The sequence below is a fragment of the Notolabrus celidotus genome, chromosome 24 (genome assembly GCF_009762535.1).
Source record: "Notolabrus celidotus isolate fNotCel1 chromosome 24, fNotCel1.pri, whole genome shotgun sequence".
Taxonomy (NCBI): Eukaryota; Metazoa; Chordata; class Actinopteri; order Labriformes; family Labridae; genus Notolabrus; species Notolabrus celidotus.
In genome coordinates this window covers 4,365,292-4,387,620 of record NC_048295.1, presented here as the reverse complement: position 1 = coordinate 4,387,620, position 22,329 = coordinate 4,365,292, and the positions used below count along the sequence as shown (strand labels likewise).

Genomic DNA, 22,329 nt, shown 5'->3' with positions numbered 1-22,329 from the left:
TCTGCGTTTAAGGCACCTCCTGATAATAACTTAGAGGGAATAAACCTCCCCAGTGTGATGCATTGTGGGATTTAAACGGGTTACTGCATGTTTGAATAACATGCCAATCAAGAGCACTGCACTTTTTGGTTGGCGACACACTTCTATGCGCACACCACACGTGTAAGTCCTAGAGAGTGGGGACTGACATTATGCAAAGTGGAAGCGAATGCAGGCTAGCCTCTCTGTAGTGATTTTTAGATTAAAAAAATCACCCTGCTGTCTTTTTAACATCCAGAAGTATGCTTGAGAGGCCTTCACATCAACTTCTGTGCATTTCTTCACTCCTCACAGAAGCTTTAAGGAAATAACCAGTGTTTAAAAGTTGCAGAAAGCAGCTTTCAGGGTGAAATTCTGAATGCATGAAGCGTCACTCATGAATCAAGAGAGGAAAACATTAATTGCACACCATCCATCTGACGGAAGCGCACATGCACAACCTTCCAGAGCTCATAAATCATCTCATGTTGACGGTTAAGACGGATAAGCGCACAATAAGCTTTGTGTGAATGAATGCTCATCTCTTGCTTTTCTTGTCTCCTCACAGGGACGTCACGTCAAGACTGGACAGCTGGCTGCCATCAAAGTCATGGACGTCACAGAGGTAAGCATGAAGTGTTTTTAATTAAAGGGGGAAAGTAGTGTTTGCAAGAGATGCGTTGCAAACTTAAAACATGCAGTTTTCTTCATTTTGTAAGCTGAAGAATAATCTGCACTCGCATGTACTTGCTTTTGTCTGGTTGATATTAAAATGAGCAGACATTCCATCCGATCTGACGTCTAAATGTTTTCAAGCTTACAAAGAGGAGAAAATGCCTTTCTTTGTAACGAGCCCCCCTCTGTAACAAACAGCAGGGGAGGGGTCCGGGCAACAGGATGCTTATTGAGTGAAGTGCGTCATTCAGCGGCTGAGCAGGCTGCCCAGCTGTGAGAGGTCCCGTCTGCAGATGCACACATGAACACAAAGCAGAGTCGCATTGCTACACACACACACACACACACAGGACAGAGCAAGGAGTGTGTGATCACAAACAGTCACCTCCACCTGCACTCTGATCAACATGACAGTAAAGCGGCTCCTGACTCAGCCGTCTGCCCCGACTTGCCCGCCCGCCACTCCTCACATCACCTGACGTCACTGTGACTCAGAGGGACACGCTCACCTGATTTGTTGTCATGCGTAACCCGGATTGCAAAATCGTTTCCTGTTGCTGTGACAGGACGTTACCGGAGAAGGTGTGCCCTCCAGACGTGTGCTAACTCATTGACAGCGATGCTTCCGTTTAATGAGAGGGATGTGCTGGAGCTGAACCTGTTTGCCATGTGTTGGGACACCTGGTGCTGCATCGTTACTGTCGTTTCAGGGAGAAATTATGCAGCATTAAAGAAGACAAATGAAAGGAGGAGAAACATAATTAATCCTGATATTTTTCTGTTGAGCTCAAGCCCTTTTTTTTTTTTTTTTAATGATGCAAACAACATCTTTTTATCAACACATTTCCATGCAAAGATTAGACGTATCCTCCAGCCTGCAAAAACATCCGCTGTTGGTTTTGCAGGCTGGACTTCTGAAGCCTTAAGTTTGGGATTTGAGCGCCACCGTCTCATTTTCCTGGAAGATACAAACTTATTTGAGGGATTTAAAGATATATTCCTGCAGAAGACTGAACGCCACCCTTACTGGAAGTCCATTTGACTCACATGTCTCATGCTACTCGACACAACAGTGACTAATATTGGGTGTGTGCACCTTAAACACTTACCTGTGCTGTTGTAAAAATCCATGACCGTGATCATTAACCCCGATTTTTATAACCTGCAGACGAATCAATGCGTCACGTTGTTTGCGTCCAACCTTATCTGTAATCTCAGACTGAGATTAGTGTTGCAGGAACAGAGTGTAGGAGTTTTGTGCAGCGCCAGTCTGATGTCACTGAAATATTCAAGTTTCAGGGCCTGAATTAGTCAGAGTGAGGGACAGCCTGTATTATATTCTTGTATCTTCTGGCATAATGCACAGATATCCTAGTTGACCTACTACCATAGATGAGTAACCTCTTTTCCCTGTCGGTTCTACATTGACACATTTTTCCACTCATACCCTCCGTGCTCTTGTTTCACAGAGCTCCTCCTCTCTCTCTCTCTCTCTCACCATATGATCGTGTCCATCTTCCCCTCACCTCCCCACCTGACTTGTGGCAGCGAGGCTTTCTCAGTCGGGGAGTGTGATAATCCAACAGCTGCACAGCAGAGCAGAGAGAGGGGGAGGATGGGAAAGGGAGGATGGGGAGGGGGGGGTGCGCGGTGTACAACAGAAAGGCTTACGTCAACTCAAACGAGTCATGCAGCAGCAGTATTGCCGCCTGCTTCCACACCGACTGCTGTTTCACTTAAGATGGTGCTCAAAGCGTCACCGTTAGCGCTGTTTGGCTTCATGAAATAACACGACACAGTGTAACCAGCATTGATAATGCTGCACAGCCACCCCCACCTTTCCCTCCTGCTCCCTCCTCCCACTGTACTTCCTATTGGAGGAGCTCTGTAACCTTAGAGGAACACAGGCTGATCCCTGCATGTGTTCAATTACACCGTCACTGTTAATCATTGTCAAGTCGCTATTGGATGCAAGCACCGCGGCTCGTTCTGACCTTTTTATCAAGATGTGATCGTTGACAGATTTGCTGCCTTTACTTGCACATTCAGCAGAGACTTCACGCTGCATCAAAGGGGGTACTGTGTCTTTAAATCTGGGCCCTGTTTCAGGGGCTAGATGAAGGAGGTGAAAAGTTTTGGGAGGGAGCTGTTTCTGTGTAGGAAAGGTCAGACAGAAGGTGCTTTTCAACAGCAGGAACTTTCCCCAGGAACTAGAGGCCTTTTGAGGAAATGTGCACGTTTCGATCGCTGGAACCAGGTTCAAATTTAGTCCCTGGGGTAGTTAATCTCCTCTCTTGAAAAGCCCCTGTTTTGGTGTAGTACTTTCCAAAGATTCAGGAACTCTGGGGGCTGGGCCTGCATTGCTGAACATGTCTGATTGGTAGAGTGCACACTTCCTTGAAGAAAGTTGCATGCCAAATAAGGTCAAGGTTGAAATATACAAAACTAAAAGGCTGCAACATCCTTGCATTTGGTATCTGCAAGACTGTATCATGGTACTCTGGACTGTTTGATTCAGGTTGCACTGACTGTTAAAGGTATAGTCCTCTAAAACACCCAGTATGATGATACTCTTTGTGGTTTTGCAGCTAAATAAGAAGGCCTTTGATTCTAAGACTCTAAAAACAGATCATCTCATTTCTGTCTGACATCGATCTCATGCACCTCTACTTATTTTTAACAAGCATGTCCACTGTACACGTCACCTCACAGCGAGACTCACTCATGCATCATTAATCCCTAAACAAAGGAATCACTCTGCAGTAGACGGACGACTCATAGCACATTGTTTCAGAGTCCTACATTCAAGATGAATAAGGCCACGCTGAACAAACCCACACCAGGGCGTCGTCCCCTCGTTCTGACCTCAAAATATGAACGAGGATTGATTCAGACGTGAAATGAGATGTCACTTAAACCCCAATGATGATTAAAGCCTCATAAACCCTCACTGTTATGATTGTGTTTCATCATAAAGACGGATAAACATCTTGTTTTTGTCACTCTGTAACTTCTGTGTGTTTGTTTTAAAGGATGAAGAGGAGGAAATTAAACTGGAGATCAATATGCTGAAGAAGTACTCCCACCACCGGAACATAGCCACATACTACGGCGCCTTCATCAAGAAGAGCCCACCGGGACATGACGACCAGCTCTGGGTGAGTTTTGTTTTTCAGAGAGTTTCCAGATTCAGATTCGAGACGTAAAGGAGCATTTCAAAAACTGTTTGTTCCAGAAAAATGAAAAATAGGACCCAGATTTGAAAACGCTGAAAGAGCACAGTTAATAGGTGTCACACATTCATCCTCTGATGGTTCATTTTCTCTGTTTTCCAGCTGGTGATGGAGTTCTGTGGCGCCGGTTCCATCACAGACCTGGTGAAGAACACAAAGGGGAACCAGCTGAAAGAGGACTGGATCGCTTACATCTCCAGAGAGATCCTCAGAGTGAGCTCGCTATCCACCTTCTCTCCTTCCCTCTCCTCCTCTCTCTTTCCTAACACTCACTCATTCTCTGTGTCTCTTCTCTCTGCAGGGGCTCGCACACCTTCACGCCCACCACGTCATCCATCGAGACATCAAGGGTCAGAACGTGCTGCTGACGGAGAACGCTGAGGTCAAACTAGGTGAGTCTCTACTGCTCGTTAGGAGAGCGATGCAAATGGATGAAGGGGGTTTGGACACGGTGCTATGATCCACCTGACATTCCTCCTGCAGTCTGACACACCACGCAATCGATTCCCTCCAGTCTGGTGCAGATAGTGACTTTATCAGAGCCATCTCACTCCGGATGACATGCAAAGATAGTCTCAGTCTGCAAGGTCACATTTGTTGCACGGCACTTGAGCCTGACTCTTCTTCCTCCACGCAGTCGACTTCGGTGTGAGCGCTCAGCTGGACCGGACCGTCGGTCGGAGGAACACCTTCATCGGGACTCCTTACTGGATGGCTCCTGAGGTCATCGCTTGTGACGAGAACCCCGACGCGACGTACGATTACAGAGTAAGAACCTCTCCAGCAAACCTCCCGTTATGTGAAACAGGTGTAATCGCACCTGATTTCGTCTGAACAAGTCCGTTCGTTGTGGTTTTGCTGACTGGGCGTTGTCTTTTCCTGCAGAGTGATTTGTGGTCTTGTGGCATCACAGCTATTGAGATGGCTGAAGGAGCACCACGTGAGTAGTTTCTCCTCATTCACAGTCCTTCAAGTCGTTTTTTGTGAATTATCTAATGTGTGCTTCCTCTTCCAGCACTTTGCGACATGCACCCCATGCGTGCACTCTTCCTTATTCCAAGAAACCCGCCGCCCAGGCTCAAATCTAAAAAATGGTGAGTGTGGAGGATGGTTTTTATGTGCAACCTTCCTTTCATTTCTCTTGTTCCTCACCTTTAATTCAAACTCTGAAGCAGGTGCAACAGTGATGATAATTCCCTCGCCCTGCGCCTCATATTCCCGTGTTTTCACGGCGTCTAAGCGGTTAAAAGGTTTAATGTTGCCTGTACACATTTATGAGCATCATTAACACGGAGAGACCAGAGGCTGTTGTCACGCCGAGGATTGTTTCAGAGGCAGGAAGGGAGCGCTGTTCGGACTGGAAATCAGAGCTTGTTTGCAGAAATGTCCGTTTTACTCAAGCTCCTCCGACGTGCTCCGTCCTGTCACGGCTGGAGAATTCCTCTGGCGCCCGCTGTCTCTTTATATACGTCTCCCTCCCTCCCTCCCCTCCTTCTCCATCTCTACGTCATGTGATGTTTCCCTCCATTGACTCTTCCCCCTCAATCCTCACAGGTCCAAAAAGTTTTTCAGCTTCATTGAGGGCTGTCTGGTGAAGAACTACACCCAGCGGCCCCCGACGGAGCAGCTGCTGAAGCATCCGTTCATCCGAGACCAGCCCAACGAGAGGCAGGTCCGCATACAGCTCAAAGACCACATCGATCGGACCAAGAAGAAGAGAGGAGAGAAAGGTACGTCTGTCTTAACTTTACTTTTTCTTTTTCACTGTCAAAGAAAACTTTAATTATGTGTTTATATTCTGCCTCTTCTTTCCTTCTTACAGATGAGACTGAGTATGAATACAGTGGCAGTGAGGAGGAGGAAGAAGATCCTCCAGAGCAGGAGGGCGAGCCAAGGTAAACGTCACTCTAGTTTGACCTGCTTTCGGTCGACTATTGGGTACAAAAAGTGTGACAAATGCTCCTCCAGATTACCTCAGCCTGCAGCCAAAGGGACACTTCTTCATTCGATCACTTGCGTCCTTTTGAAGAGCTTTTCTTTGGCTGCATTAAGGCCCAGATTTTATTTCTGTGTCTGCAACCTCACTTCAAAAAACAGAGCTTTACACCTCCTTACTCCAATTCTACTGTGAAAACTCAGAGTTGCTGCTTCTGCTTTATTTGCTGAATGCAAAACAAGTCATGCAAATTATGTAGGCAGTCGTTGCAAGAGTAGATACATGACCTCTGTTATCTGCAAAATAACTTTGTATTCGTCCATTTTTGGAGGTCTGGCAGCTCTTCAAATAGATGTCTACCTGCAATGTTTAAGTTAAAAGAAGCTCCTCTGTACCCAGCGATCGTCTCTGCCCTGAGAGGTTTTGAAGGAGCCGTCACAAAGAAGGATTTTCTGAGACAATAAGTAACAAGTCAGACTGAAAATATATTTAAAAAAAAGGGCTCATGCATTAAAGATCACTCTCTAAAATGATGCACCAACTCAAACCCTGCGCCTCTCTTGTCTAACTTTAACGTCCCGGTTCCCCCTTCCGTCCAGCTCCATCGTTAACGTACCCGGTGAGTCCACCCTGCGCCGTGACTTCATCCGCCTGCAGCAGGAGAACAAGGAGCGATCAGAGGCGCTGCGTCGCCAACAGCTCCTGCAGGAGCAGCAGCTCCGGGAGCAGGAGGAGTACAAGCGCCAACTGCTGGCTGAGAGGCAGAAACGTATCGAGCAGCAGAAGGAGCAGAGACGACGGCTGGAGGAGGTGAGGGTCGTTCTTCATTCTTAATCACCGAGAGCTCTTATGAGATGCTCCTGGATTGACTGAATCCACCGTCTGCGTCCACAGCAACAACGACGTGAGCGTGAGATGAGGAGGCAGCAGGAGCGAGAGCAGCGTCGCCGCGAGCAAGAGGAGAAGAGGCGCATCGAGGAGATGGATCGTAGGCGTAAAGAAGAGGAGGAGCGACGGCGGTCTGAAGACGAGAAGAGGAGGAATGATCGTGAGCAGGTTAGAGTTGAAATATCTTTACTTGGAGTGAAGTCAAGTTGCACCTGTTTCTTGCAAAACTTCATAAAATCATAAATAGATGCAGAGGAGTTAGAGCACCTTGTATTCTCTCTCATTGGGCGTGCACTCATGATCCCGCCTCCTCTGCTTTGATTTACAGGAGTACATCAGGCGTCAGCTGGAGGAGGAGCAGAGGCACCTGGAGATGCTGCAAGAACAGCTGCTGCGTGAACAGGCCATGCTGCTGGTCAGTTACACAAATTAAAACACAGATTTCATGTTTTTAAGATGAATATTCTAAGAGCTAAAATTTGTCTTTTTAGCCTGATTTTCAAACTATTTAAATATGGCGTTTAACGTGATTTATCTGGAATGCAAACAGGTAAATGAGGCTGTGTTTTCTGGCAAAGTGTTTGTGTATGAATGTGTTTTGAGGACAGGAATTAAAAGGTGGCACTGCTTTCAGTCAGGCAAACGCAGGCCGCCAGCTCTCCCGTCTCTTTTGACCACCTTGAATCAACCCCACACTCTGCAACAGGAGTTCAAGTGGCGGGAGCTCGAGGAGCAGCGCAAGGCCGAGCGGCTCCACAAGCGTCTGCAGCAGGAGCAGGCGTACCTGCTGTCGCTGCAGCACGAACCCAAACAGCAGCCTGGCGACAAGACCAAACCCCCCTCAGACCAGAACAAACCTCCACAGACCTCCACCCTGCCACCTGACAGAGTCCTCTCTGCGGCGCCTCAGACTCCCGACTCAGGTCCCTCCACTCAGACGGCAAACTCAGATAGCTTTAAGCCGCAGGCTTCAGCTGCAGAAAAGACCGACTCTGATGAGACATGTCCTAACCAGATCCCAGACTCTCCCAGCCCCCCTCAGACTGAAACCCCCCCTGACTCTGACCCTCCCCAGGCAGAAAGTTTGGAGCCCGACAGGCCCGCTGAGGCTGTCAGTCATCCTCCTCAGCCTGTCAGAGAGGTGAACCTCCTCCGTGGCTCTGCCGACCCTGCTGCCTGCTCTTTCCAGCTTCTTCTTCTTCTTGCTTGTTTTCGGCGTGAGCTGCAAACACTCTTTCGCTCAAACAGTCGAAATATAATCTCTACTTTGGATGCAAATTAGTCCCAATGCAGGCAGCGTTAGCCGGACTCTGAATGAAAACATAGCAGGTATTATAAAGGTTATTAAGTCTTGTTAACGTGAGCTCTCATCTTTTATATCCTGACACGTTATTCCTCCCTCCTGATCTTAAATGGCTGATCTGTGATATCACTCTGTAACATGGCTGTCGTGACTCTCACTATGTGTGGATTGGGCCATGCATGTCGATGGCTGAGGCCCAGACTAACATGCAGGACTCCTGAGCAATGTTTCCCGTCAGCAGCAGAGTCTTTAACACAGATCTTTCCAGGGTTACCTGCACCTCTGTCCGTGCACATGTTCCTGCGTCTGTGCCTCCAACGGGCTCCGAGCATGTTTGATGTTATTGTATTTTATATGTGTTATATGTGCAGGTTTCTGTGCTTGAAAAACAGCTCCCAAAGGACATTAATCTAAAAGTAAAAATACAAAAGGGGAACCATTTATTTCAGCTAAATTATCCAAAAGTAGAAGCTAAATCTGGCTTCAAATCATAGCTTCTTCCTCTATAAACTTCAATTGAAATCACTTTTTTTAAAGTTTAATTTAAGGAATGTCCAGATTTTGATTTAAAGCTCCTTTGGGGACTTCACTGGGTGTGTTGTGTCAATTTTGCAACTCTTGTGGACAGGACAGCACAATTTATCTCTTTGTTTATCTTCTGTGATACATTATGAAGTCTGAAATCCAACTCACTGTGAATCATGTGAATAGAAACATTTTAAAAGCGCCATTTTATCTGCGTGTTGCAAATCTGCACTTCATTTATGCACAAAGAAACAATCAGTCTTCTGTAGGCCATAAAGAGGCATCAGTATTAATATAAGTCTAATTCAAAGTGTGCTAAAAGTCCTCGCAGGATCTTTAAAAAGCCAGAAGTCACTCCCTGCACAGTTCTAGAAGTGGTCCCCTTCTACTTGTTCTGCATCCCCCTGGTCTGGTCTTTACTCCTCTGTCCCGTTCCTGTCCCTCATCCCAGGCCGACGAGCGGTACCGTAAGAACATTCAGGGCTCCCCTCAGACCGCCCCTCCTACCAAGCAGCCCCCTCTGCCTCCCCGCTCCTCTGAACCGTTCTCCAACGGCGGCTCCTCCAACGAGGCCTCCGCCATGCACCGGCCAATGGAGCCTCAGGTAACTCCTCCTTCCTCCCTCCCTCCTTCCTTCCTCCTCTTTTGACCTTTTCTTCCTCCTCCTTTCTCTCTGCTGGGTTTGTGGACTCCGACTGTAAACAGACTCTCACACAGTTGGACTCTGATGTCTTCTTCTTGTAGTTTGTGTTTACACATGCTCACATTACTTTTATTCAGTTGTTACATCCCTCCTGCACACACACACACACACACACACACACACACAGATTTCCTCACCTTATACACACTATGAGGTGTCCTGCCCCGCCTCCTGCTGTTTCTCTTTCTGGTTAGTAGCATCAAAGTTTGTAGGAGTGCAGAATGACGTCAATGCATCAACAGGAGAGCCTCTCTCTGCATCTCTGATCACCTGCAGAGCATGTAGGCACTGCTGGAGATCAAATGTAAGAGGTAAATCGACCGCAGAGGATTTCACGGAAGAGATATCAGTTCCCAGTTTTACGTCTGACTCAGATTTTCAGTATTTGAGTAATTTCAAACATCTTAAGATGCTGCAGTTGCTCGTAAGTGATGCATCCTGGTACATGTTGGCACTGCGGTCAGACTCTGCTTTCCTGTTAGGTATTGCATTGTACAAAACAACATGGTAGTTCTGGTGGAGTAGCACCTCTAAAGCTCAGTGATAAGCAGGTTATAAATCAGAGTTTTGTGCAAATTAAGCAAAGTGTAAGAAATCTGGAGAACTCTTTATCTGACTGTCCTAATCAGGGAAACATTCTGCATAAAAACTTCAAGCCTCCATCCCCCGCCCTGATTCAGAATAAGACCTGTGTTGTCAGATTTCTGCAGTCACAGCTGCAGCATCTCTCCCTGTAACATCTGCATGAAGCCCAAACACACACATCTTCATGTTTGTCTGCATGTGAATAATCTTTAAACACATGAATGAGAGAAACCACGCACATCTTCCCTCATGTCTCACTGTGTTGTCTGCTTGTTTCACCTCCCTTCCCTTCCCTTCCCTTCCCCCCAACCCTTCCCTCCCCTCCCCTCCCCCTCCTCTTGTCTCCCCCCTCCCTCACCCCTCAAAAGGTCCAGTGGTCCCACCTGGCTGCTCTTAAAAGCAGCAACAGCGCCGCCCCCTCTCCTCCTCCTGTTCCGCCCGTCGCTCGCTCCCAGTCCTTCAGCGAGACCGCTGGCGGCGGCGGCGGCGGCGGCGTGACCTCTAACTTTGCACAACTCCACCTGCGCTCCCAGGACCCCCACCATCACCAACACCACCACCACCCATCGCCCGCACGCACTGACCCCCAGCCCCAACCTCCCCTCCACCACCCTCATAGACTCGAGCACCAGGGCAGCAGTGAGGAGGTGCCTCCGAAGGTAAGGTCCCCTCCCCTCCCCATCCTCTCCATCATTCACTCATCGACCCTTCTGTGTGTGTCTGCTTGCCGTGCTGTTGTTGTTTTTCATTTTACATCAACATGAACACTTTGACATGAACAGGGTTGGATTTCTCAGACTAAAACTTTGCTCCAACATGATCTCTCTGGACTACATATCCGTCTGGAGTGTATTCAGACTTTCATTTCTGATTCTGCAGCAACACAGGAGTCCTGAAGTTTCATTTTCACGATCTCTGTATCTGTTTTCATCAGGTCCCGGTGAGGACGACCTCCAGGTCTCCAGTTCTGTCGCGCCGAGAGTCTCCTCTGCCGTCACAGCCCGGGAACCAGGGCGGACAGAGGAACGCCGGGAGGTATGTCAAGACGCCTCAAAACTCTGGATTAAAGAGCGTTGATGCGTCGCTAAAAGAAGTATTTTGCAAAAACTACAAAGAATGATCTGCAGATTTGAACATGAATATTGTGTGATAAATCGTCTCTGCATCTTAAGAAGACTTGGTGACAGATAACCAATATCTACAGGTCACACCTGCATGTTTAGCTCAAGTCGTTTACCTTGTATTTCCTGCCTCTCTCGCAGCAACGTGGAGCAGCGCCCCCTGTGGGACCGCGTGGAGAAGCTGCAGCCTCGCCCCGGCAGCGGCAGCTCGTCCGGCTCCTCCAACTCCAGCTCTCAGGCCAGTCCCGGTGACCGCTTCAGGCCACGCTGTGAGTCCCCTGGTACTGTACTCGGCCACGTTTCACTCACTCTTAACACGATCATCTCCGAAAAACTACTGCGACAACATTCCTCCTCATCATCGTGGTGTTTAAGTCTTCTAGAATTTGGCTCTTATTTTAGTCAGATAGAAAAACAGACAGATGGTTTCTGTCTTAGTTCTTGACGGGGGATTAGATTGTTGCAGTGTGCTGGACAAGAAGGAGCCTGAAGTTTGATGCAAAGACACGCAGAAACAGAGAGCAGCAGGGTGCAGAATACAGCTGTAGTTCCAGATAAATGTGCCCAATCAAAAGCATATGTGCTTAATAAAAAAGGTTGGAAATATAACGGAGAGGTACGACCTTTCAGACGTGATCCAGATCTTTTTAATCAACCAAAAGTCAAACCTAGGCTCCCCTGATTTCACCCTGCAGATTATAAGAATGTCTTGTCTGCTACAGCCTTCATTTGAGGGATTTACATCTTATTTTTCATGCAAAAGAAGCATTAATGTGACACAGAAAGCTAGTTTTATGTTCCAGGTGGATATTTCAGTTTGTTCGATGCTCATCAGTGATAAATTAAAGCTCATCTTGCAGCCATTACTGCCTGTTTTAAAGCTGCTGCATTGCAAGAGCAACCCCAAAAATTCAAGTCCAACCCTTAACGCTGCCTCCTCTTGTCCCCTCAAAGCTTCCTCCAAATCTGAAGGATCCCCTCTCCAGCGGCCCGACAACGTCCCCAAAAAGCCTGATGATAAGAACCTCGCCCGGCCGACTCGACCAGCCGTAAGTCCTCCATCACAAACCTCTCTGTTGAATCAATTGATGCTGAACGGGTGAAAACTGTCTCTCTTTCTCTGACTCTTATTGTTCCACCACCTGGTGTGTGCAACCTGATTGTTGGGGACCCTCTTAGGGTGACGCGGTAAGCTTCTTGAATTGCACCGATGCTTTGCTTGCACAATCGCTCCTCTCATTGCATCATGTGACCACAGATTTAAACTCTCCCTCCTGTGCTCTGTGAGGAGTCCTGCCTGTATCCCGCTCTCCTCTTGCCTGCTCTTTCCTCACTTTACCGCCTGACATGAACACGGCACATGAACGGTTAACTCCCTGCAGCCTGGATTTGAATGCAGCCACATTTGAATGCAAACACACGCCTCCTGTTTATTTGCACTTGTCAGAGCGGCTCCTAATCTCACCTGGCTTTGTCGCTGGATAAACCGCGGCTCATTTGCTCGGTTGAGAATGTCAGGAAGTATCTCTCCTCCCTCTCTTGCTCCACACTGACCTAACAAACGGCGTTATTAAGAGTCTGCAAGGGAGAACAAGCCGAGGGCACAGCGGTTCAGGACAGGGACTCTGGAGGATTTCGCTCTGATCTATGGAATAATAGATTCTCCAAACAACGACTCAGAGAACTTTAATGAGCTGAGATTAAAGCCTGATGAAGGTTGCAAATCTTTTCTGCATTGCTCTATTCTCATTTTGGCAAAATTGGAATAATTTAGCTCAGATGTTTGCTCTCTTCTCCCTTCTCTCTTAGGCTCTAATAACTTGCAAAAATATAAGTTTCCCAGCTGCCTTCTTTCTCAGTGATTCACATCTTTAATCAGACGTCATCTGAGAGACACTGAATTTTATCGTTATCTGCTTTGTGCAGTTTCTTTTGCAAGTTTGTTTGGAGAGGAAGAGATTTATTTGTTTATTTTGTTAACCTTTATTTTACCAGGAATATTCCCACTGGGATACAAAGTCTCTTTAAATTATTATCTTAATAAGTTAGCAATGTTAAGCTTTAAAACATGTGCACAAGCTGATCAGATGATCCTTATTTAAAGAATCCAGTTTTAGGTGAGCTTGAAGCTCAGACCAGGATGAGGGAGCAGAAACATTTAAAGCACTTTTACCAAAAACAGAGTGAGTCCGAGGAATGACAAAAAGAATTTGTCCATTGGACTGAAGATTACAGCCACTTTAGGAGTCAATAAAGAGCATAAATAAGACGGCAGCACATGGAGTACGGACTTATAAAGAAAGACATACCAATGCTCCATCCTTCTGTTGTGTAAGTAGGACAAGCCTACCTTTTCATACAAGATACAGTGAGGTATGAGGACTCCTAGACCAGAAACAAACCGCAATACAGCATGGGACACTGAGTCCAACCTTTTCAGAGAGGCTGAGGAAGAAAGCATACAAAGAACATCACCAGAGTCAATTAAAGATACAAAGGAGATCCCATGAGCAAAATAATGTGTTCTGAGGATGGACTGATATCAGCCTTGGCAGATATTCAGCATGTGACTGATTTTTTCCACCAATCGCTGATAAAAGAGTTAATGAGAGAGTGCACGACTTCAGCCTGGTTTATACTTCTGCATTGATCCGACTCAACGGACGTGAGTTCTACATACTGCCTGAGTGTTCCTGTCTTTCTGAAACCTCTCCTCCGCTCCTCCTCTCAGGACCTCACGGCTCTGGCGAAGGAGCTCCGCGCCGTCGACGACGTGAAGCCTCCCCACAAAGTCACCGACTACTCCTCCTCCAGCGAAGACTCGGGCACCACCGACGAAGAAGACGACGAGGAGGTGGACCAGGAGGCCGGAGAGGAGTCCACCTCTGGAGCCGAGGACTCCCGAGCTGGGTAGGTGGACCTCAAGCTGCGGCTGAATGTCATGATTATACTTTGTTTTTCGTCTGTGTCATGTTAGCTGCACGGCTTCTCTGCATGAGTGTTAACGCCCGTCTGGTTGCGGACGTCAGATATTCCCATGGCTTCCGCAGGAGGCAGAGCAACGGCGAGACCGAGTCGGCGAAGACTATGCTGGTGGAAGACTCTGAGAGCGACCAGGCCATGACGCCCTCCAAGGACGGCACGCTGGTCATCAGACAGGTAAGAGGAGGAACGGAAGAGACTGTTGACTTTTTAATTTAACCACAAAATGTTGGCCTAGTTTCTCCTAGACTCTGGACGAGGCCCCCTGCTGGCCTTTAGAAGAATTGCAGGTTTCTGTTTGTGTGTCATTCATAAAAAATGTCCTTTTTCTGTTTGTAGTTTCAGTTTTGTTGATCCCTTCATCATCTTTCCCTCCGTGTTGTTTAGTTTGACGATGACTCAGTTAGTTTGAGAAGAGCAGCGTAGCAGCCAAACACTCCTCTCCCTCTTTTCTCCACCTGCTTGCTCAACCCCAAGTTTGCCTGTTCTTGCTTCCAGAGCACCGCTGAAATAAAGCGGCTGGTCAGTCTCTCATCCTCCTCCTCCTCCTCCTCCTCCTCTTCCTCGGCTGGTCACGGCCACGGCCAGCCCCCACCCCCCGGGCACAGTCTGCCGGAGAAAAACGGCTTTGCCGGCCGAATACACCACCTGCCAGACCTTATCCAGCAGAGCCATCACTCCCCTTCCTCATCCACAAACATCCCCTCCTTCTCCTCCTCCTCTCCATCCTTCCCTTCATCATCTTGCCATCCCAGTCCTGCCATGTCCCCACAGACCTCCCTGGACTCGTTCACTGCCATAGAGGTATGTCACCCCTCACACCTCCGAGACAAACAACCGAGGAGCGGACTGAGGCAAAGTATACGGGCTTAGACGTGCAGGAAGACGATTAAAGAGCAGTTTTTATTTTAGTTTGTACTCCTTTGAGATTATTCTTTGAGATTGAAATGCATTTTCAAACCCCTAACATTTAGTTTTTAATACATTCAGAGGTGTAAAGCTGCAGTAGCTGCTAAACAGGCTGCAAGGGCTTCAAAGTATGTCCCCTAAAAGTGCTCGTTCCTCACTCTGACAGGCTCAGATTGTTTTAAATCTGCCTGACAACAACACAGAAAGGCATCCTGCAGACATCAGAGCTCTTCCATTCCAGAAAATGTGATTTAAAAGGAGCTTCTTGTCTGATTGTTGCATTTTGAGTCCCCGTGTGCTTCATAAATATGATGTTAGAGCCAAATTAGAACATGAGTCACAAAACGAAAACAAACCTGCAGCAGGAGATTTTAAACTCTCACATCCTGCAGATTTAGATGACTGTTTCTGTCAGCAAAGTCTGCAGGATTGGATGAAAGTGGGATCTAGTTTTGAAAAAAAGGAGCACGTAAGCAGAATGTGTCCACGCAGGGATCCTGTCTGTAATATGAGACATTCAAAACAGCAATCTGAGTATGTCGGTGTCAAAGACGAGCACTTTATGGAGGTTAATTCACCGCTGAAGGATCACGCTTTAGACGAAAAATGTCTCGTGACTTCTGCAAAAGGCGATGAAAGTTTTGTGCATGATTCTGCAAAATAGTGCTCTGATAAAACAACAAATCCCCTTTAAGTGTTTAATTATTTTAAATTTCTAGAAGTATTTGGTATAGTTTGCATCCTAATCAATCACTCCTTCGTCTCTAAGCCCGTAAATATTCATCATCCATCCTCAGTTGTTTGTCAGAGCCTCTCTCCTTCCCCTTCCTCTGCTTCACTCTGTCTCACCGCTGCCCCCTGCTGGCCCGGCTGACACCTCACCTGCCTCCTCTGCTCTGTCTGCACCCTCTCTCTGCTAACACTGGTGCCTCCTGGTGGTAGAACGGGGTCACTGCATGGAGGAAACTAAACCAGGGCAGAAGGAATCTCTCTGCACATGTAACATCGTAGGTTTTGGTGACGGCATGCGAGTAGCAGCGTTCGAACAGCAGAGCAACTTTCTCCCCTAACACTTGTTTCCTTTGGCACATTTCTTCACGGTTTTTCCTCTCCAGCATCTTTTCTAAACAACTAACATCACCACTCATCATCTTTTTGATCCTCTTCATGTGTTATCAAACTTGATCTGCAGTGCCAGCTTTGCTTTTGGAGTTTTTATGTCTTCAAAATGTTTGATTCATCTCTGGTTTTGTTTGAAGGACAGCTCTGGGCGCAACACTTTGACATATTTTAGGCTTTTAGGACTCGATTTTTACCACACTGCTGTGAGGAAAAAGAGCTGATCAAACAGCAGTAACCTACAGAGTAGTCCACTTTGATCCTGGCTCAGTTAATCCACCAGAGCATCCTAAACCTTGGCGTCCCTGTTCGTCTTATAAACCCTGAATATGTCAAATAAACGCCCAGGTTAAGAATCAAACACCTGTAAGTGTTTCTTCTAAATGTGTCTGATTCTCTTCCAGTCCCAGTCAGAAAGCAGCTCCATATCCAAACACAAGTCTTCCTCCTCCTTCACTCCCTTCATCGACCCTCGTCTTCTCCAAGTCTCTCCATCCAGCGGCAGCTCGCTCAACAACATGGGTAAGTTTAACGACGATGAGACTTTAAACTGAGACATGTTGGAAACCTGAGTCTGAGCTTTTATCCTCTTTATCGCTGCAGCAGCGTTCGGGCAGGATGGCCGTCTGGCGGACCCGCTGAGGGCCGAGGCGTCTCGCAAAGGCTCGGTGGTCAACGTCAACCCGGTGAACACGCGCCCGCCGAGCGACACGCCAGAGATCCGCAAGTACAAGAAGAGGTTCAACTCTGAGATCCTGTGTGCCGCACTCTGGGGTAAGAATGAAGAACATGAACCCTCACTTGTCATGAACTTCCTCCTCTTTCCTGTGAGTTATTGAAACGCTCGTCTGCTGCAGGAGTGAACCTGCTGGTGGGGACGGAGAGCGGTCTGATGCTGCTGGACCGGAGCGGGCAGGGGAAGGTCTACCCGCTGATCAACAGACGACGCATCCAGCAGATGGATGTCCTGGAGGGGCTGAACGTCCTGGTCACCATATCAGGTAGGAAAGACCCCGCCCTTGAATGAGGTCTAGATGGAGAGGAAGGTTTTTCTTCTGCAGCGATGAAACATGCGTCCTCCTCCTCCCGCAGGTAAAAAGAACAAGCTGAGGGTGTACTACCTGTCGTGGCTGAGGAACAAGATTTTGCACAATGACCCTGAGGTGGAGAAGAAGCAGGGTTGGGTCAACGTGGGCGACCTGGAGGGTTGTGTCCACTATAAAGTCGGTACGTGTCTCAATCTGTCGCCTCACACTGCTGCACCACAAAGACACAAACACAAACATCGCAACGACTCATCTCTGTTTTTATCTCCAGTCAAGTACGAGAGGATTAAGTTCTTGGTGCTGGCCTTGAAGAACGCCGTGGAGGTTTACGCCTGGGCTCCAAAACCGTACCACAAGTTCATGGCCTTTAAGGTGAGACCGCGTCGCCACTCTGATCGCACTGAACAAACACGCTCAGTTTGATTTGGCTCACTCGTTTCTTCTTCTTCTTCAGTCTTTCGGTGACCTGGTGCACAAGCCTCTGCTGGTGGACCTGACAGTGGAGGAGGGTCAGAGGTTAAAGGTCATCTATGGCTCCTGCTCAGGCTTCCATGCTGTGGATGTGGACTCTGGTGCTGTTTACGACATCTACCTGCCCACACATGTAAGCGCTCACCTTCACCTTCACTGTCGCTCACACTCCTCTCCATCACGTCCTTCTTTGTCATCTTTTAACCCCTACCTGTTCTCTCTCTCTCTCTCGCAGATCCAGACCAGCATCCAGTGCCACGCCATCATCATTTTGCCAAACACTGACGGGATTGAGCTGCTGGTTTGTTACGAGGACGAGGGCGTCTACGTCAACACCTACGGGCGCATCACAAAGGACGTGGTGCTGCAGTGGGGAGAGATGCCAACTTCAGTGGGTGAGTGACGCCAAAACACACCAAACAAAACTCCTCTGGAAAGCTCTGTGTGTCCTTCAAGGGTTTCACTTACTGATGTGGTGTCCCTGTGTGTGTCTGCAGCCTACATTAGGTCAAACCAGATCATGGGCTGGGGCGAGAAGGCTATAGAGATCCGCTCGGTGGAGACTGGACACCTGGACGGCGTCTTCATGCACAAGAGGGCCCAGAGACTCAAGTTCCTTTGTGAGAGGAACGACAAGGTAAGAGCGAGGGACGATATAACCGACACGATCCACATCCTCCCATGCATCCAAAATAAAATAAAACAAATAAATGAATGAATAGTGAGATCTAAAAAAGTTGGCACAGCTTTTCAGGTGAAGCTGCAGCAGAAGTGTTTTAACCTGCCACTAGAGGGCGCCTCCTCTTGCACTTGCAGCAGTCTCTGAGAACATGTGCACACTTCTTCTTGATTAATTCCCCCTGTGAACACTTTCTTCATGAGTTTATGATCTCAATCTGTAGCTTCAAGTCTTCATCACGACATCATGATGTTTGTTTTGTGAGTTGTGCTTTCATTAGGATTCATCTCGTCTTCCTCTCCTCAGGTCTTCTTCGCCTCTGTGCGCCAAGGAGGAGCCAGTCAGGTGTACTTCATGACCCTGGGCCGCACCTCCCTCATGAGCTGGTAGCCGCCGCGATGACGACGACGACCACACCTTTAGCAGAGACCAACAGAAGACGATTGTGACTTTGACCTCCATCGATGAAGAAGAGAGAGCGCCTGAAGAGCCTGAGCAGCGTGTCTTCGGTGCAAACATCGGATTGGACTGAGATCCTGAAAGAAGCGAGGGATTGGTGTGTGTGTGTGTGTGTGTTTCAGGGGACGAACAACACAACCCCTCCAGGTTTTTTCACCTTAACCTTTCGAGCCGACCCCCCTACTCCTCCTCCTCTTCCTCCTCCTCCTCCTCTTCTTCTGCAGAGCGTGGGGTCTGTCGCCTGTTGATGGTAAATCTTTATGTGTCATAGTAAAACTTTGCATCGTGTATGTGTGTGACCGGAGGAACACTGAGCATGTGAATGACTGACGACTCCTGGCTAAACGCGCCCGTTGCTGTATCGGAGAAGGCGAATACTGTCCGTGTGTTTAGTCCAGGTTCTGTTCAGGTAACTCCTCTTCCTCTTTCACGTAGATTTCAATTAACACTTAGCTCACAGCCACCCTCCTTTAATAACGCCTGACGTGTAAATCTGCCTCTGTGTCTTCACTTTTTTGCCTTCTCCTCCTTAAAGTGAAGATTTTTTTAAGGGACCTTTTCTTGATATCTTCATGACGACAGGGTACTGGATATCAGCTTGTACATACTAACTACATGCCTCACGTACTGTAGGTGAAGTCGGACAGATGTAGCCCTGTTCATGGCAGCATGTTGCTTTGGTGTTCTCCACACAGATTAGCCCCCCCCGTTTTTCAGACACTGTATATTTTGTATGTGACTCGCTGCGCATAAATACAGCAGAGGACGAGGACACTTGAAAGCAGGAAGGATCATGACGTCGGATAACAAACCTCCTCTGAGTCATGAAGCTGAGTCAGAGGAGGTTTAATCTCAGTTTGCACGCTCGTCTTCCTTCATATACATCTCCAAATCTTAGATCCTGATTCGAGGTCATGTCATTACACAGTCTGTCCAGCAGAGGGCAGCCCAGAGCGTCAGAGCATCATCAAATTTCTGTAAAACCGATGAAGAAATTGACTTTTTTAAAAGCCTGAACTGCCTGGTTTCCTTTCGTACAATCAGTCTTCAAATTCTTGATATCTATCGGGCTCAACCAGACATACACTCGCCTACTGAGCTTCAATCAGATGCTTTTACTCTCTTGAATGCATTAAAAAAACATCCTTTAATTAAGATCAATAAGGATGTGAGTTATAATCCTGCAAAACTTCTTTAAAAATCATCTGGAAGTCGTCTTTTCTCAAAACCAGTGCAAGATTTACTTAAATAAGCTCATAAAAGCAATAAAAGCTCATGTTAAGAAATCGGTCTTGATCCCAAATCAGCTGCATCAACTGTAATCCTAAATCGATACAGCTCTGCTAGATATATCTCGACTTTGTCCAGCTGCAGAAAACAGCTCATGCACGTCCTCGTCTGCACCAAGACGTCTCAGACTGCATCATCAAACATGATCAAACACGGCCGGTTCAGCTGTCTTTGTATCAGGATCTAGCTTTGAGTGACGATGACGAGGAAAACAAAGGTGCACATGTGCTTGGTGCACAGTTCAGCAACACATGAAACCGGACTCAGTGCAGAGCTCTGATTCTTCCTGCTTCTTTAGCTCTCTGGTATCAGAATGCAGACGCACCCATAGATGAGTTTTAAAGGACAAATCCACCTTATCATCATAACTCTGTCATCATGCAGACTCTTCTTTCTCTCTACTGGATACAAAAACACACAAACACCCCGAAATGTGAGCAGCATCCTCTGCCCGGAGGTGGATTTCTCCTTTAACAGGTAGGGCTAGAACAAACTGTGAATTAGCAGAGTCAGCAGGTGGCCGTTCAGGTAGCATGGAAGTGACGGTAAAGGGAACATAGGCGGTATGCAAAGAGAGGATTTGAAGCCCGGTGTCACATCTACAATCATTCATCTCTTTACAGTTGCCTTACAAGGATCTCCACTCCGACCCTGCATTAAGGTTTTTAGGTTTTCTAGTGACGTTTGTAGGAATATGAGTCTAAACCAGCCGTGTGATTCAATACTGGACCTCTGTTTGACGTTTAGAGCTTCAGTGCAGACGTCAAACTGGATCATTCTCTGTTTTTAATCTTCCTTTTCCATTCACTTCAAAACTAAACGATGATAAAAACCCAAACACTCCTCCTCCTCCTCCTCCCCCTCCTCCTCCTCCTCCTCCTCCTCCTCCTCCTCCTCCTCCTCCTCCTCCTCCTCCTCCTCCTCCTCCTCTGTTGAATCCACTCTGCAGCTACGTGCATGTACGATCGATCAAAATCAACATCAGGACCCCTCGCCCCCGTCCCGTCGTAACTCTTACACCCTGCTCTCTGTAGAGATGTTGCCTTCACTGTCCCAGGTGAAACGATGCATTCACTGTCTGCGGAGAAGGCGTAGAGTCACTCGTTCTAAAAGCAGTGTTAAGAAACCACTTCAGACGGCCATAAAGGGGCATATTTTAAACTCTGGTTTAGTTTTTAGTCTTGTTTCTGCAGTTTTTATCATGTAACCTTCGGATAAGTATGCGACTGCAGTGGTTTTTAAATTGTAATGCACACCTTATGTTGAAATGTTTACAGAAGCAATTGTTTTGTTAAACCAATGTGCATCGATATGAATATTTATGGTTTATTTTGAGGGCAGTTTCTCCCTGTTTTTTGTATTTTGTATTATTCCCTTTTTGTACTTTGATTTAGACGTTTGTGTACAGGAATAATCAACTTTTCATCGCTCACGTTATGAATTACACAAGTCTAGAGTGTGATTTCACCCCCTCCTAATACATCCTGCATCGTGCACAGTGTGCCCCTGGACGCGTGGCGGCGTGGATCCCATGATTTCTACCACCCAGGTGCCAGGTGACATGTCCCCCCCCCCCCCCCCCCCCCCTCCTCCCCCTCAAACGTCTCTCTGCCATGCCTCTCTAATTTATGTCCTCTCTGTGTGTACTATGGGAATTACTGTATTTTCCTGAAGGTCTTTTTTTCCATTGAATAAAATCAGAAGTAATTTACAGTGTGCTGTCGTTATTTTTAATCTTACATGGACTTACAGATTGATGCATGTGTTGTGTTTGATTTTGCAGAGTCATAACAAAGGCAAAGAAGTCTTTAAAAAGGATGCAGAAATATATAGATTCCCTTCATTAAAGCAGCTAAATAAAGAAGAAATCCAAATAAACCTAAATGTTTCATTATTTTATAATGATTACATTTTTTATTCATTGAGAATCAAAACTTAAGATACATAATACTGACCTTTTTTGTCTTTATAAGGCTTATTGTAACATTTATATAATCTTGCACACTGTGTTTAATTTTTTAAATGTATAACAGTCCATCAGAAGATCTTCAGTTAGTAACCCTGCCTCCACACCAAGCTAATGTGCGACATTTAAAGCATGTTTCATGAAATATGTAACTGTTTTATATACATCCAAGCGCTCCTTTATGACTCTGGGGTCATTTAAATAACTTAAATAATTCAGAGAAAACGTGGTAGCTATTCTAAGCTGCCCTTTAGCCCATCTTCATCTTATAAGTTCATGAATATTAATTATAGTGGTGAGATTAGCTCCAGCTTCCTGCTGTCAGGAACAGTAGAGACAATGGAAGGACTGATGGATCATTTAAATAAATGTATATATATATATATATATATATTTTTTTTTTAATTATTCACACCTTTAA

General features: G+C 46.9%; 1 protein-coding gene across 10 annotated transcripts in view; it reads left to right on the top strand.

The window, feature by feature from the left end:
• map4k4 (mitogen-activated protein kinase kinase kinase kinase 4) overlaps positions 1–21,655 on the top strand; it is a 33,796-nt gene extending 12,141 nt beyond the window's left edge. For 2 of the 10 annotated variants that reach the window (XM_034677339.1, XM_034677340.1), the window contains 29 exons: positions 587–643; positions 3,726–3,851; positions 4,029–4,139; positions 4,228–4,318; positions 4,564–4,694; positions 4,812–4,866; positions 4,942–5,020; positions 5,481–5,656; positions 5,749–5,821; positions 6,462–6,672; positions 6,757–6,918; positions 7,079–7,165; positions 9,030–9,182; positions 10,235–10,525; positions 10,801–10,901; positions 11,129–11,256; positions 11,942–12,036; positions 13,719–13,897; positions 14,017–14,146; positions 14,468–14,773; positions 16,402–16,519; positions 16,601–16,771; positions 16,855–16,998; positions 17,090–17,224; positions 17,315–17,415; positions 17,498–17,647; positions 17,750–17,909; positions 18,012–18,151; positions 18,500–21,655. In XM_034677339.1, coding sequence (XP_034533230.1) covers positions 587–643; positions 3,726–3,851; positions 4,029–4,139; positions 4,228–4,318; positions 4,564–4,694; positions 4,812–4,866; positions 4,942–5,020; positions 5,481–5,656; positions 5,749–5,821; positions 6,462–6,672; positions 6,757–6,918; positions 7,079–7,165; positions 9,030–9,182; positions 10,235–10,525; positions 10,801–10,901; positions 11,129–11,256; positions 11,942–12,036; positions 13,719–13,897; positions 14,017–14,146; positions 14,468–14,773; positions 16,402–16,519; positions 16,601–16,771; positions 16,855–16,998; positions 17,090–17,224; positions 17,315–17,415; positions 17,498–17,647; positions 17,750–17,909; positions 18,012–18,151; positions 18,500–18,583 — 3,945 coding nt within the window. In that variant the 3' untranslated portion in view covers positions 18,584–21,655. Of the gene's footprint in view, positions 1–586; positions 644–3,725; positions 3,852–4,028; positions 4,140–4,227; positions 4,319–4,563; positions 4,695–4,811; positions 4,867–4,941; positions 5,021–5,480; positions 5,657–5,748; positions 5,822–6,461; positions 6,673–6,756; positions 6,919–7,078; positions 7,166–7,384; positions 7,892–9,029; positions 9,183–10,234; positions 10,526–10,800; positions 10,902–11,128; positions 11,269–11,941; positions 12,037–13,718; positions 13,898–14,016; positions 14,147–14,467; positions 14,774–16,401; positions 16,520–16,600; positions 16,772–16,854; positions 16,999–17,089; positions 17,225–17,314; positions 17,416–17,497; positions 17,648–17,749; positions 17,910–18,011; positions 18,152–18,499 lie in introns of all 10 variants that reach the window. The other 8 variants (XM_034677348.1, XM_034677338.1, XM_034677342.1 and 5 more) reach the window with 8 other exon arrangements.
• Positions 21,656–22,329: the final 674 nt, after the last annotated feature.